The sequence below is a fragment of the Alligator mississippiensis genome, chromosome 1 (assembly GCF_030867095.1).
Source record: "Alligator mississippiensis isolate rAllMis1 chromosome 1, rAllMis1, whole genome shotgun sequence".
NCBI classification, from domain to species: domain Eukaryota; kingdom Metazoa; phylum Chordata; order Crocodylia; family Alligatoridae; genus Alligator; species Alligator mississippiensis.
Window position 1 is genome coordinate 336753793 of NC_081824.1, and position 16315 is coordinate 336770107.

General features: G+C 43.3%; 1 protein-coding gene across 2 annotated transcripts in view; it reads left to right on the top strand.

The window, feature by feature from the left end:
• Positions 1–16315, top strand: part of LOC106737784 (interleukin-5 receptor subunit alpha) — a 76928-nt gene that overhangs the window by 26053 nt on the left and 34560 nt on the right. For both annotated transcript variants that reach the window (XM_014600333.3, XM_014600334.3), the window contains exons 3-8: positions 151–322; positions 5249–5400; positions 6850–6994; positions 8156–8264; positions 9566–9753; positions 12776–12912. In XM_014600333.3, coding sequence (XP_014455819.2) covers positions 220–322; positions 5249–5400; positions 6850–6994; positions 8156–8264; positions 9566–9753; positions 12776–12912 — 834 coding nt within the window. In that variant the 5' untranslated portion in view covers positions 151–219. The remainder of the gene's footprint in view (positions 1–150; positions 323–5248; positions 5401–6849; positions 6995–8155; positions 8265–9565; positions 9754–12775; positions 12913–16315) is intronic.

A 16315-nucleotide genomic window follows, 5' to 3' on the forward strand; every position in this document is an offset into this window, starting at 1 on the left:
TATGCTGTTTAACCAGGGCTGAGAATTGATAAGATCATTGCTTTTAAAACAAAGCAGCTCATTTTGTATTCATGCTTTATGCCTAGCTAAGAAGCCACAGTGTTAAACAATACTGTTCTGCTACTGTAAAATAAATTTCATGTCTTAAAGGTCTTTTCAGCCACAAACAGAAACAAAGTCTTTTGGGTTCAACCAGAACAGAAGAGTAAAGCATTTAATATGGCATATTGTACGATTGCTCCAGTCGTGAAAATGCTGAATCTCATCTGGTATAAGATGTTGATTTCTGTTAGCCTGGCAAGTGGAGAACCAACAGGTACTGGTAAGTGTTGTGCCATTGAAAGAATACATCAAGGGTCAGGTGGTCAAAAACCCTCAGCTCCCAATGTTCATTTAACAACAGTGCCTTGAGGTAGGAAGCCAGAATACTGTCTTGCTTTAACCTAAAGCTCCTACATCTATGCATTCTTTATTCTTTCTCTGTTTTTTCAATCACTTTTATTACAATACCTCAGGTACTTCACCAGCACTTGTCCTCAGGTCTGATCCACCACCTTGTTGAAGTCAACAGAAAGATTTTCACTGACTTCCCTGGGCTTTGAATCATGCCCCTTAGGCCTGGATTCTCTACAGCAACATTTCCCAAAGTGTGGGGCACCCCCCCCTGGAGGAGTGCAAAAGATTCTTAGGGGGAAAGGACATTCTGCCCATACACCTCCCACTACTTTAGCTGTTATGACGTCCTCCCCCTTGCCACCCCCATCGATTTCTTCCACTGACCAGCAATCAGAGCACAGACAGCAATCAGTGGCTGGGGAAAATTGTTGACAAATGCCACTAGGGACCATTTTTCCCCTTGCTGCTGATTCTCTCCACTCCTGGCTGCAGTTGATTCTGCTTGCTGGCAGTATTCAGAAGCTGGGGAAATCAGCAGCAGGGAAAGCAGCGGCAGCAGCTAAAGTGGAGGGGGATATGCAAGAGTGCCTGACCCTGCTACATTGGGATATAAACCAAATTGGGGAAATGCTGCTGTTTGGTATTTAGATACTGGACTCCCATTGATTTCCTACAGCACCCTGTCCTCATAAGCCTTACATACTCAGTGGGATTTTCATAAATATTATTTGGGCTGCTTGCAGTAGTATGAATTACAGGATTGGGTGCTTCAGCAAAAGCAAATGACCAGGGTAAAGGGGCCTTTGGGACACTGACCTGCTCTGTGCTTTTCCCTTCAAAGTGGTTAGTATCACTGATAATGGTAGCCATTAACATGAATTCTTTACTTACACAAAAAATTACATTAAAAGAGGCTGGAAACTCAAGTGCTCAAAGGTTAGGAAAGACAAAATTAAAGTTACCTGTGCAACTTTTAATTCAGCCCCTTGCAGGATGATGGTGCATTCTTACATTATTACCTATTTTCCTGCAGGGTCCCTGCTTTATACAGTGCACAGGATAGGTCCAGTCAAGGAAGGAATTAGGGTTTACTACTGAAGACAACTGTTGGTTGGTTTCTTGCCTCATTTGTTGCAGTAGTTAGAAGGTGTTTAGATAATACTGCTACAGATTGCATGAAGATAAAAGATGGTTTTATCACCAAAGCGGCTAAGTGTTTCCCTTGAGAATTGGATTATGTTCCTATTTCTTCTATGAAATTCCCCTGTGATACTACCCAAGCCATGTTACTGAGGTGTTCACTAATATTTCAACATTGTATACATGTTGAAATATTATGTTAAGTGGTTACCAATGAATTATACCACATTCATTGCAGGCTTAGACCACAAAGCTATGAATATATGCATATCAAGTAAACATGGGCAGAAGGCAGATGTATCAGATGAAGTATGCTGTAGCTTACGAAATCTCATGCCTCCTTCAACAAGTTAGTCTAAAGCATGCCATGCTGCCATTCCTTCTGCCTGACTTCAGACAAACATGGCTAACTCCCTCTCTATATACAGAGGATAAGCAGGGGAGAAAGCACAAAGGCATTTTGTTGACAGTTTAGGAAGTGGGAAAGGGAGACTGATATAATGGACTGACTGCAGGATTAAACATATTGATAGTGAATGAGAGATCACAGATAGGCTAGGGGTCAGTCGTGAAAGGGAAGACAAGTATTTTATGGTTAACAAGATAGAAAAAGGGAGCCAGAATAAGGCAGGGCTATGAAAACAGTCTCCACAGAAATGTATGAGTGAGGCAAGACTGCATTGAGACCAGAGGAAAAGATGCGAGTTAATAAGAATTCTGACTATTGTTAGAGGGGGGTTCCTGTTGGGGGGAGGGAGGGAAATAGTATGATTTAGCTGGGTTTGTGCTCCAGGGATAGCTGGAATACCCCTTGGTGGCCACACAACCCTTACCCAGCTCCAGCCCTAGGGTGCCCTCTCCTGCCACACATTTGATGTAATTGTTTGATAGGAAGGGAGGCTGCCTAATGGATCCTAGAGCTCACCCCAATTCCTCAAGATGACTGCTTATTCTCCCAGGCACCTGCTAGCAATAAGGGCTAGTTACGTGCTTCCAACCATTCTTTACACTGCACCCACGCTGCCCAGCAGTTACCAATTAATGATGGGCATCTGGTCCCACCTCAGGCCCTTATACCCTTGTCAGAGCCTCAGGTTTCCTGGTCTCAGCCCTTATATCCTTGTCACAGCCTCAGGTTTCCTGGTCTCAGCCTCTTTTCCCTTGTCCTGGGCCTGACTTCTGGGTCCCAGCCTGAGCCTCATCCTCTCAGGTATGCCCTCCACGGGCTCCTGGCCACTGGCCCTGGTCTCTCCCCTCTAAGGCTGTCTCTTCACTGCCTTCGGCACTGCATTTGCTGTAGCTCCATTTGGGCTCCTGACCCCAGTGTCCTCTGTTCTGGGTCCCTGGCCCCCATCTCTGTCCCTCTCATGCACAAGAGCTGCCTGGCCCTGGCTCTGCCCTCCCTGGGCACTGAGCCCCCGGGCCCTTGTCCAGCTCCTGTCTGAGCTAGATTTCCACCTTTCTTTCTCTGTCTTTAGGCTTGGATCTCTTCAGGTGCCCCACCATGGCATCCACTCACTCCCCTTTCAGCCACTCCCAAACCACTTGTCAAAACCGTAACCCAGGTGTAAGCCTTCTGGCAACCACAACTGAACCCCCTCTGGGTCCAAACATAAGCAACAGCTACCTACCTGCCTAACACAGCTTCTCCTTGCTTCAGCTAATAAGCCCCTGCAAGGCATCAACGCTGTTCACCTTCCTTAAGCCAGCCCCAGTGCCAACTAGCAGTGCTCCTGTATTCCCCTTGCTCCAGGACCAGACTGCCTCTTCTGGGCTAAGCCCTGGGCTTTGGAATCTCTCCCTGGGTTACATCCCTCTGATAGCAAACCTTCGGCGTTTTACCTCCATTCCTAGTGGGTTTCAGGAGTCAGGGACCCCCTTCCCGCAGTCAGGGAGCTTCTTATTCTCCACCTTGCTGGGCCAGCCTGCCTGACCTGGCTCAGGTCCTAGGCTTATAAGCAGCATAATCCCTGCCTCTTCCATTCCAGTGCCCCTCCAGCTAAGCACTGCTTTCTGGTTAGGGCCTGATGGCCAGGGATCCTGGTTCCCTCTGACAGAAAAACAACCCCAATTTCCAGGTTAAAAAAGTAACCTAAAATCCACATTTTTCCATTATCAAAATGAAACACCACTATATATACATCTATGTATTAGAAGACATACAAACAACTAGAACTCTTGGTTCCAAAATGATACCTTTTATTAGACCAACTGGGAAATCGCAGGAAAATGGTCCTTTTCTGCAAGCTTTCAGGATCAAAGTCTCTTCATGCCTCTATGTATTAGAGGCATTTCATTTTAATCACAGAAAAATGTGGATTTTGGGTTACTTTTTTAACATGAAAATTGGGGATTTTTAAATCAGAGAAAACCAGGATCCCTGTTGATGGCTGCTTGCCATGGCAGCTTATGACTGCTGCTCTAGCAGTATCCCTGCTACATGAGCTAGGCTGTGCCCTACTGGTCTATTTCCTTAGCTCTATATTCCCTTAAAGATAGTTTGCCCCAAGAAGAGTGCTCCTAACTGGCTGCAAGTTCACCCCTTCCCTCTTATGGACAGCTCTTTGCCTAGGAAGCAGTGTTTCTTTGCTGCCTCCCTTCTTGTGACTAGCCCCTGTTCAGCTATTTGGGCTGTGTCTGCTGCCTTTTCTCTCCCTAAATAAACAGGAGCCCAGGGCTCCCTGCTACATATGATTACTAACAATGTGTATATTATAAATATGATAATGCATACCAATTGCACACAGGGTGCAATATGGTTACAAAATTCTCATTTTTTTAACTGTTGAGGGCGTGACTTAACAACCGTACCCATGTTCCTTTAGCACACTTTGTGTTTAATTAATGTAGGTGGGGATGCAGCACGGTTATTAGGATAGCCATCCACACCCCACCCACTGCTTTAGCTCTTAGTCCTAGGTTTCTTTTCCAGGCCATCCCTGTCTTCTTACTAGTACCGTACCATCAAGTCCAAGTCTTTTCCCTACTTTCTGCATCTAATCCCAATCTTCTGTCCTACTGAAAGGTTCTTTCTAAGCTATTCAGTTTCTCACTGAAGATTCATCTTTTATTCCCTGTGCACCCTCACCCTGCTGCCTGGGCTCAAAACAGGGGGCACTGAAAAACCAAATGAGGAAGTTGTTTTGATTTTAGATCTGGTAGTCAGTCATTATGCCAACCAGAGCTATACCTGCAGAGAAAGTTCAGATCTGACCTGCTTCTGAGTATTCTCCATGTAGATAGGCTATTCAGGGACTTTAAGTAGAGACAATTTAGATATCATCTGACGAATGTATGCTAAATGTTGGGGTTTTTTATAAAGCTAAATTCAGGTGGATTTTAATGGGGGTGGCAAAAAATCTAAACCTGACACAAAAACCACACTTCAAATTTTCAACTTTGTGTTCCAAGGTCTGGGTGTTAAGGAACTGGAAGAAAAAGACCTTGAGAACTTTCTAAAATGAGACAAAGCAGGCCTCATTCTCAGAAATAGCTGAACTATTTTTGGCCAGTTTTTTTCATCAAAAGACAGGGATGTAGCTTATGCCTAAGCATGGAAAATTTCAGCCCAAACATTTAAGCTTTAGTAAAGTTATAAGCAACTGAAAAAAACCTGTTAATAGAAAATATCAGACAACCTTTTGATTATATGTGGGGTACTTTTCCAGACCCACATATAATCCAATAAGTGTAACTATCATTCCGTTCACAGCTCCTCTTATGGCACCCAGTGACCTGAGAGTTTCAAAACACTGGCCTGGAGTAATTCTATCCTGGAACAGCAATGTGAGGGAAGAAATGGAGATGAATGATGTGAAATATGTTTTGACTTATACATTTCTCAATTCAACTAAAGAAGTGAAAGTAAGTCACTTATTATGAGGGCTGACAAATGGTTAAAAAAAATCGCAATTAATTGTGAGATTTAAAAAAAATAGTTGCAATTCATCGCAATTTTGATTGCACTGTTAAACAGTAGTCAGCACCCCCCCCCCCCCAAACAGCCTGCAGCCTGTGTTCCCTGGGGCTCCTCCGCCATAGTCAGCTCTAGCCCCACTCCCGGCCCACTCCAAGTTCGCACCAGCCAGAACAGACCAGCTGGAATCTGTGTGAACAGCCCTGACCCCAAACCACTCCATGCCTGCTCTAGACTCATCTGCCCATGCTGAGCAGCAGCAGCCAGGCAGAAGCTGCTGCTTGGTGCAGGGGAAAAGTGGGCCCTCCTCCTCACCACTGTTGAGCCCTTCTTGCTGCAGCCACCTGGAGCCTGGCCTGGGCTGCCCTGTGGCTCCTCTGCACTGACACTGCTGCTCTGCTGGGTAGCCTGGAGGCGGCAGTAGTGGTGGCGGAGAGGAGCTGCAGGGCCTGGGTATGAGATCTGGGAGGCTGCAGCAAGAAGGGCATGGCAGCAGCAAGGGGGAGGGGCCACTTTCCCCCCAAGCCATCAGCAGCTTCTGCCCAGCTGTTGATGCTGCTGCCACACTCAGCTTGGGTGGGCAGTCTGGAGTAGGTGCGGGCTAGGTTGGGGTTGGGGCTGTGCATGTGGTTTCCTGCTGGTCAAGAAGTGATCTGCTCCACTGGGCTGAATCCAGAGCAGGTGGAGGGCAGGCCTGGGTCTGTGTGTGCAGGTTTTGGTTGGTCCAGAACTGGTCCTCTCTGCCAGGGTGGGTCTGGAGAGGGCATGGCACAGGCCATATTTTCCCTACCCCTGGTCAAAATGGATGTGAGTGATTAATCCTCATTACAAAAATTGTGTTAATTTCTTTTGTGTTAATTATGTATGTTAATGTTGATTAACTGACAGCCCTACTTATTACATATAATTTTAATTTTAAAATATAACACTTGATTTAAAGAATTCAAGTTGTATTGGTTTTCTTTTTAATAAACAGTTATATCATCCAGGGATCCTATTTTTTACACTGATAAAAAAAAAAATCTGCCAATTTTTGCATTAAAAAAAAGTAACCCAAAATCCACATTTTTCCATGATTAAAATGAAACCTCACTAATATATATATATATCTTTCCATATATACGTGTGTGTGTGTATGTTTGTATATCTATATACACATATATAGATATACACACACACACATATACACACACACACACACACACATATATATATATACGTATATATGTATAGGTGTGTGTATATATATAGATAAAAAAAATCATGGAAAAATGTGGATTTTGTGTTAGTTTTTTTAATCTGAAAATTGGGGATTTAAATCAGAGAAAACCAGGAGCCCTGCATATAACACACAGTCCTGTTAATCATATTGTAAATCTCTATTTTCTTTTTTCCAGGAAAGATGTTCAGAAACGGAAAAGAAGATAAGTCTCAATTTATATCCTGGCTTTGTTGCTAAAGTTAAAACACAGCTTCTCTTGAGTGGAACAAGGAATGTTATTATGGAGAGTAACTGGACTGAGTTTATTTACACAACTCCTGGTCAGTTTGTTTTCTGCATACTATTAAGATATTAAAAATGTATGACAATAACCTACCTCGGTTCTAAGATCTGGCCAATGCTAACCATTTCTTTTCCATGCACTATTTTTAACACCTGAGGTATACCATGATTAGGCACCTACCAAACTTGCAATTATGTGATTTTTATGGAAACTCTGAATTCAGACAGGCTCAATGAAAAATGACTGGTTCCATGAAAAATGGTGGGCTCCATGATTTTGGTGGGCTTGCTGCTACTGTAAAAAAACCCCAACTTACTGAAAAAAAAATGCTGGCTTCCCAGTCATGCAGCCTGCTAGGAGAAAAGGGAGAGTGGAGGGCTATCGGCACAAAGAGCTGCTGCCTCTTACTGCTGATTGGCTGAGAGAGCTACTTGATGTGTGGCCTCACCCATCTCCACCAATCAACAGTGAGGGGCAGAGTTGCATGGCAGACCACCCTCACAACCAATCACCAGTGAGTGGTGGGGCCATTTGATGGACAGCTTTCACAAAAAATCAGGAGTGAGAGGTGGGACCACTGGGGCCTCCTTGGCCAATTGGAGGTGTGGGGGCCCATTGTGCTCAGCCCATGAAAATGATGGTTGGCCTCAGGATCTGCCCGCGAAATTGGCCAGCCGTCTTCTTGAATTAGGTAGATCCCCTAATTATAATACAATATAAAAACATTGTCTCAAAGCCAATAATCTCATTTCATAGGCTGCACAGTGGGAAAGATAGGTGGAAGTACAATGCTTCAACAAAAGTACTACCTTTGCTCTACAGAGCAAAATGAAGAAACCACCCATTGTTCTCTTGGACTTCCCTGGCCACTGCATTGTTTATGGAGCCTTCCTTCCATAGCAGATGGTTGCTAGAGAATCCAGAGCGTGGTGGTTTTACTTAGCTACTTAGCTACTGCAAGATAAATTGTCCTGTCTACAAATGGTTTAATGGAGGAATTCCTGGCAAAACAAGTAAAAATATTATCTGATTCCAACTGTTGTGGAGGTAGTGGCAGACACTTCAGCTCTCTTTTAGAAATTCGGATCCATCCCTTTATCTCTCTCTCATGGATTTGTGTTGGGACCTATCATAAGAAACAATGTAAAATTTGCAACAACACTTCATCCTGTTTTGTTTTTTGTTTTTTTGCTTACAGTGTATATTCAAAATCTCTCATGTGTCATATACAACATTTCTAATTTAAATTGTACGTGGGATATTAAAACAGAAGCTCCTGAAGATGTTCAGTATTTTCTTTCCTATAGGTAAGAACAGGGGCAGGCAATTATTTTAGCCCACGGGCCACATAGGCAGTTCTGGGGAGCTCCCCCCACAACAGCTATTGACAACATGCCACCGCCACAGGCCCACCCCTGACCCCGGACTGCCTCACTTTTCTAGACAGCCCAGGTGCCCCCACTAGCTCCTTCTGGCTGCCACTGCCACTGGCCCAAGCCCCATGGTACTGGCAGGGACCCACATACAGAGCCCCAACCCCAGCCAGTGCCCACTCCAGACTCATAGATTCATAGATTCATAGATGTTAGGGTCGGAAGGGACCTCAATAGATCATCAAGTCCGACCCCCTGCATTAGCAGGAAAGAGTGCTGGGTCTAGATGACCCCAGCTAGATACTCGTCTAACCTCCTCTTGAAGACCCCCAGGGTAGGGGAGAGCACCACCTCCCTTGGGAGCCCGTTCCAGACCTTGGCCACTCGAACTGTGAAGAAGTTCTTCCTAATGTCCAATCTGAATCTGCTCTCTGCTAGCTTGTGGCCATTGTTTCTTGTAACCCCTGGGGGCGCCTTGGTGAATAAATCCTCACCAATTCCCTTCTGTGCCCCCGTGTTGAACTTAAAGGCAGCCACAAAGTCGCCTCTCAACCTTCTCTTGCGGAGGCTGAAAAGGTCCAGTTTCTCTAGTCTCTCCTCGTAGGGCTTGGTCTGCAGGCCCTTGACCATACGAGTTGCCCTTCTCTGGACCCTCTCCAGGTTATCCGCATCCTTCTTGAAGTGTGGCGCCCAGAATTGCACGCAGTACTCCATCTGCGGTCTGACCAACGCCCTATAGAGGGGAAGTATCACCTCCCTGGACCTATTCATCATGCATCTGCTGATGCACGATAAAGTGCCATTGGCTTTTCTGATGGCTTCGTCACACTGCCGGCTCATGTTCATCTTGGAGTCCACTAGGAGACTCAGCCCAGAACAGCAAACCAGCTGTAGACCAGCCAGAACCTATGATCACAGCCCCAACCCTGGCCTGCTCTGCACCTGCTCTGGACTGCCTGCCCACGCTGAGCAGTGACAGTGGATAAGCAGAAGGTTCTGCTCAGCCCTCCCCCCACCCCTTCACTGCATACCCAGCAGGACATGCCATGGGCCAGGCAGTGCCTAATCCAGGTGGGGCCAAGGGACTCGCCGTGGGCTAGAAAAGTCCCTCCGCAGGCCAGATCCAGCCCATGGGCCATATTTTGCCCACCCTTGGGTAAGAGTCTCATTTAAACAAGGGTAAAGCAATATTCAAAATCTTCTGAGCTCTAAAATACTCTTATTGGCTTACACAGGCACAATAAAAGAGATTATGAATGCCAGCTACATTATAAAAATATAAACAAGAAAAACACTGGTTGCCACTTCAAAGAAGTATATTTTATACCTCCAAGCAAAATCAAATTAAATATATCTGTAAAGGATTTAAGAAATAATTTAGGAACACATACCTATTACAAAGCCTTTATCCCTCAGAGAATAGGTAAGTGTTTTCTGTTATTGAATATTTTTATCAAATGTTCACAATGTGATTTCACTGAGGAAGACAAGTGTGACTATTTATATGCATTAATGTTTGGGTAAAACTTCTGCAATCTCAAAAGCTGATATGGTCCAGAAAAAGTATTTTTGTCTCTAGCATACAATAATTATTCATAATTAGAGCTCCTTGAAAAATGATAGATTATTTATTAAAAGAAATAAAAATATTGAAAATATTTGTTCTGCACATTTTGAAAAGTAGTGATTTATTTTTAAAATTTTGACTATCTTCATAGATTTTTCCTATGGAAAAGATTGACTTTTACCCTTCATTTCCTCCTCCTTTTCCTTTCTCCCTCTCTTTATTATCCCCTTTATTTCCCTTTTCCCCCTTTTTTTGCACTTGAAAAGCAGAGAAGCAAAAATTGAAAATAAATAATCTTCTTAGTTTTGGAAATTATTTAAAAGGAAGACTTTTCATGAAGACTTCTATTTATTTCAAGGGTTTTTTTGTCAAAATTATACAATTTATTTGAAGACAATGAACTTGAAATCATCATTTTTGCTGATCATATAAGTTTATTTTTTCATTGTCATAAATTTTTATAGTTGTCTAAGATGTGAAAAGCTTTGATGGTAGGTGTTGGTAGTTTCCTTTTTAACTCTGATTCACATTTTTGTTATAAATATATAATTACCCTTAAATGTTGATTCTAACCTCAGCTACACCAGAGAAAATCTGGAATGTCTCCACTGAAATCAAAGCAAAAAGAAGTCCATTACTGTTGTTTCAACTTTCCACCACTGTAAATTATTTCAGAACACAGCCCACACCCAAAGCTGAGTCTCATCTATATTCTGAGTGACATTCTGATCATATTTGTATTGATTTATATCAATGGGATTTCATGACATTACTTGAAATTAAATTATGAGCAAGTCTGGCCCAAAAGCAAGATATTGCACTTACAAGAGATTTCAATTTGGAATATTGGTTTTTGAAGTGAACCAAAACAATTTTTAACTTCCTGTGAAATGGAAATTGTGAAATAAAACCCAACACAAAACAATAGAAACATGCATGGTGTTTCTGAAACTCCCTCGAGGCTGCAGCAACAAAGGGCCTTGTTATACATTGCACTTTGAACTACTCAAGTGTTGATCAGTGTTAGTGCTTCTCTGACTGTCCCTCATCTGCACAGCTGTGACTTGTCATTAGAGGGCTGATGAGCAGGGTGATTAATAGGGATCTTGGTTTTCTCTGATAAAAAAAAAATATCCCTAATTTTCGGGTTAAAAAAAGTTACCCCAAATCCACGTTTTTCTGAGATCAAAATAAAATGCCACCATCTATCTATCTATCTATCTATCTATCTATCTATCTATCTATCTATCTATCTATCATAAACAGTAGGGGTGGAGTGGACCTCGCAAGATCATCGGGTCCAACCCCCTGCCCAAGGGGTAGGAAGTCAGCAGGGGTCAAATGATCCCAGCAAGATAGGCATCCAAGTTTTTTTTTTCAAAGTATCCAGAATAGGTGCTTGCACCACCTCTGGGGGGAGTCTATTCCAGGCCCTGGGAACTCAGACAGTAAAAATTTTCACAGTAGTGTGGTGTGTGCAAGCCACGCTAATTAAAAGCACCTGAGCATCTTGTGTATCAGCGTCTCCACACTGAAAAGTGGCGGCAAGTCACTTTGAACCAAAGCTCATCGAACAAGCTTTAAAGTACCCCACTGCCATTTTTCAGTGTGAGGACGCTGATGCACATGATGCTGGAGGCTGCTGGTATGCATTAATTTCTGCCCTCCAGCAGACTCGATTAATTAAGTCTGTTCTGACGTGCTGTATTTACAGCATATCGGAGTAACCTCACTGCACCTCTATAGGAGCCCATTAGTGTCATCAGTCTGGGCACACTTCACATGCTTAAGTAGTTCTTAAACATATTTTTTCCCATTTAACAAGCTGCTTGGTTCTACAGCTGCTGGTTTATGAAGTTGCAGCCATCCAGCAAAAGAATAAATGCATACACAATCTATCATCCATAACAAAATGGAGCAGTTTTGTCCATAATGGTCTGTTAACAGTTTAAGAAAGGCACTCATTACCCAAAAGAAGGTAGATCATGGGAGGAATCATGCTATTTTCAGAGTTGCAGGACTTCCACAAAGCACTGCAGGTATCCCACAATGCACTGTTCAATACACAAAGCATAGAGCCAGCAACAGTCCAAAGGTCTTTGGGACACTTGTCTGCGATGCTGAGTACACATTTCAGAGTCTATCCTCTCATTCAAGAGGGATGTGGATAACCTGGAGAGGGTCCAGAGAAGGGCCACTCGTATGGTTAAGGGCTTGCAGGCCAAGCCCTATGAGGAGAGACTGGGGCACCTGGACCTCTTCAGCCTCCGCAAGAGAAGGTTGAGAGGCGACCTTGTGGCTGCCTGTAAGTTCATCACGGGGGCACAGAAGGGAATTGGTGAGGTTTTATTCACCAAGGCGCCGCCGGGGGTTACAAGAAACAATGGCCACAAGCTAGCAGAGAGCAGATTTAGACTGGACATTAGGAAGAACTTCTTCACAGTTCGAGTGGCCAAGGTCTGGAACGGGCTCCCAAGGGAGGTGGTGCTCTCCCCTACCCTGGGGGTCTTCAAGAAGAGGTTGGATAGGCATCTAGCTAGGGTCGTCGGAACCCAGCACCCTTTCCTGCCTATGCAGGGGGTCGAACTCAATGATCTATTGAGGTCCTTTCTGACCCCAGCATCTATGAATCTATGAATCTATGGGGAAACAATGATTCACTCATGCGATAGAAGCTGGTGCTTTATCTAGGTGAAGTTATTGCGTGCCAGTAAGTATGTAACATTTGCTGTAAAGCAGCTTCCTGTGAAATAAGACTTATCCTGTGTCAGTTATCCCAAAAATGTGAATAGTGTATTTTATTTTGGCTGTATTCTATTCGTTTGAACACATACTGAAAGAGTATGAAATGCTTACTCCTCCCTTTGCTTATTTTCAGAAAAACTGAACCCTCCAAATAATGTGTCTATTGCCCTTGAAAATGGAAGCATTCGTATTTCCTGGAAACATCCACCTAATATTGGTTCCTCAAAGAGGTCCTGCTTTATATACCAGGTGAAAATTAAAGATCTAAAGGTATGCAGTTTTATGTCAATACATTTCTTAACCAGCTCTATGCCATCAGGCCACCACTTAGGTTAATCTGAGTTAAATCTTAATTAAACTACTAAGAAATCCCAAGTACCTTTGAGAGTGACTCAGTGTTGACCACTTTTACTTCTAAGCAGAGCTGTTTGAAGAATGGAGACCTATTTTCATGTCGGAGTGGTTTAGACTCATTGCAAAGGAACTGATTTTTGTTCATATTTTTTAATTGAAAATATTAAACCTACTACAAAACAATTATTGAAATGTTTCATTTACTGGTGAATGAACTCAATAAGATAAAAAATATAGAATACATCTCTCTTAAAAATAAAATAAATGGTACTAAATGGGAAAAACAAACTCTAAAAAGTGGTAAGACATCTCTATGAGAAAACTTGATTAAGAAATAATATAACAATTTTTAGATTAAAAATATCCAGTATTTGCTATTGATTAGCTTTACTTCTGATTAATTGATATTCAAAGCATTCTTGGGCAGTATTATTCTACTGGATGCTGTTGGAAGTTGTTTTTCACATTACTTATGGTTAAACATCTTCTTGTTACTTATTATTAAACATCTCATATTTTGCAAGAGGATGAGTAGCAGACATTTTGCCACGGTCCAAATTCTATGCTGCTATTTTAACATACTTCTTTCTTAATATTCTCATGCAGTTTCATTTTTTCTCTTTACAAAGGTTTTGAAAAGAGCTAGTGGGGACTCAGCTCCTCAAGGAACCTGGGTAGGGGAACTCCCAGGGAATCATCCCTGAGCACCAGGGAAAGCAGAATGGCCTGGTAAGGGCTGGAGGCATTCCCTACTTACCTGTAGGGACATCAGTGGCAGTGGTGGATGCAGCAGCAGCTGCGCTTTAGAAGTGTGTGCTCACTGTGTATCGGTGGGTGCACTGAGGCATCTGGTAGAACCAGATGTCCAGTGCCAGCTGGGGGGGAGGAAGGCACAGTGCAGGCATAGTGTAGTGCAGGGGCAGAACAGAGGCTGCTCTGGGAACAGAGCACTCAGCTGTTCCCTCTGGTGCTGGTGAGGGAAGTAGCCTGAAGACTGAGTGCTTGGATGAGCACTCAGCACCTGGTACCCAGGCATAGGCGATGCATAGGGAGAAACGGGAAGCATGTGATTTGCTCTCGCTGGCCAGGGAGTGGGGGTGCCAAGTGCCCCCCCCCCCCCCGAGATTGGAGACTTCTGGTTTTGCCACCAATGCTGCGATTGGCTGCTGGGGGACCACCCCCCTCCCCAGTTGGCGATCAGCCACTGGTGCTCCACCAGACTCTGGAGGCACCAGTTGCCCATGTGTCCAGGGCTGTCTAGAGCTGTCTGGGACTTCCTCATGGCAACTAGGACAGCAAGGATCTGATCGCTGCGAGGGAATGGCACTGATGGTTCCTTAACGAGACCTGAGCCAGGACCTTTAGAGAAGTGGGGCCAGAATGTGAGACAGTGCCCAGCAGGGCCAAAATTGATTTGTTTACTCTGTAATTGACTTACTGTTCTTTAATTAACCTGGCAGCAAAAAGTGTTAGTGATCCAGCAGGGCTGAGTGAAAGAAATGCAGGGAGGCTGCCTAAGGGGTCATTAAGCCTGACTCAAAGGCCAGAAGTTTTTGCTATATTTGGAGGACAGTTATTTACTCAGGAGAACACTGATGCAAACCTGAGAGGCGTCTCTAAGATGAAAACCCTGGAACTTGAAAACCAGGACTGAGAAACTGCTTCTGTAGACTTGATCCAGTATCAAGTGTCTGGGTATTTTTTGTTCCCTCTTTATTTAATACTGGCCTTGGGACCTTAAACACCTGGTTGGCATGTAGATTGGGTGAAGGGAAGGCAGGAGCCCCACAAGAAAAAACATCCACACACAGAGCCCCAATCCAGAACCTTCTGCTCATTTAAATAAAATCAAGATATGGTGGGTGAGACTAGAAGGGTGGCTCCTAAGCACGTGTTTTAAGGCCAAGCTGTCAGCCTACAAGTCGAAGACTATAGAAGGCACAGACTCTCAAGCTTGGTGGTACCGGACCTATCTCCAGCTCTGGTACACTCTGGCAGCTTCATATAAACTCTTCTCACTAGTTCTCTCATATTCACAAATATTTCCAGAGGCTTTTGTTCTCCTGAGTTAGGAGAAACAACCTAATCTGCCTTAGATTCTCCACAAGATTAGCAGATAGACTCCTGTTAAGTCAGCTCTTCATTTATCTAAACAAACCCTTAACAAGTGAGTCAGATAACCCATAATACCTCTCTGGATCAGCTAGTGGAAAAAGGAGGCCTGATCCATCCCACTTTACAAGGCTCCTGGTTCCATATAGGAGCAATGGCCAAAGTTCTCAATGCCTTTTTTGTCCCAGGTATGAACTGTATCTTATGACCATCTTCCTCTCTCCAAATAATTCTTTGAAGTAGCTGCCCTCCTAAGGTATGTTGAAAATGATAAATGGTCTTGCGAAACATTTTATTTGGCTTTAATGGAAGGACAGAAACAGAAAACATCCACAAACAGAGCATGGATTGGGGGCATGGGAGCATACAGGTGATATCACAGTTCCTGGGAAGCTTTAGGTCCATCTGATAAAAATCCCCAATTTTGGGGTTATAAAAAGTAACCCAAAATCCATATTTTTCTGTGATCAAAATGAAACATCACTATATATATGTGTATGTATTAGTGGCATTTCATTTTAACCATGGGAAAATGTGGATTTGGGGTTACTTTTTTAACCCCCAAATTGGGGATTTTTTAATCAGAGAAAATCAGTATCCCTGCTGATAAGAGAGAGGAAGAGTATTCAAGGACTCTCATCAGCCTAATTAAAAGGTTTTAATTTTACTTTGAAGAGAGCACAAAAATGAGTAATAAACAGGTAGTGAATTGGTGTTAAGACTAAAATGAAGTGGGCAGATGGAAGGTGACATTGCAATAGGGTAATAGAAAAAACAAGATGGAGACAAAGAGAACAATTTGGCAAGCACCTGAGATGGCTCTAAAGAAATGGCCTGGGTACAGGGAATAAATGGGAAGGACTTCAAGTTTAACAACACAAATATAACATGGATTTAATTGGCAACATAGAGATTTGGTAGTATAAATTACAACATCGGAATATTAGATTAAAAGGGTATAGTTTGTTCCAGAAAGACAGACAAAGAAAAAGAGTAAAAGTACTTCACAGTGTATCAAGGATGCATGAATTTGCTCTGAAGTCCAGGAAGAGATAAGAGGAAGACATAGTACATTTTCCTTGGTGAAGATGGAGAATGTTGGAGACAACTTCCTAGTATACATGTTAAAGAAGCCAACTAGGGGTCATGCTCTTTTTGACCTGTTGCTCACAAACAGGGGGAAAAAATTGGGGAATGTAGTAGTGGA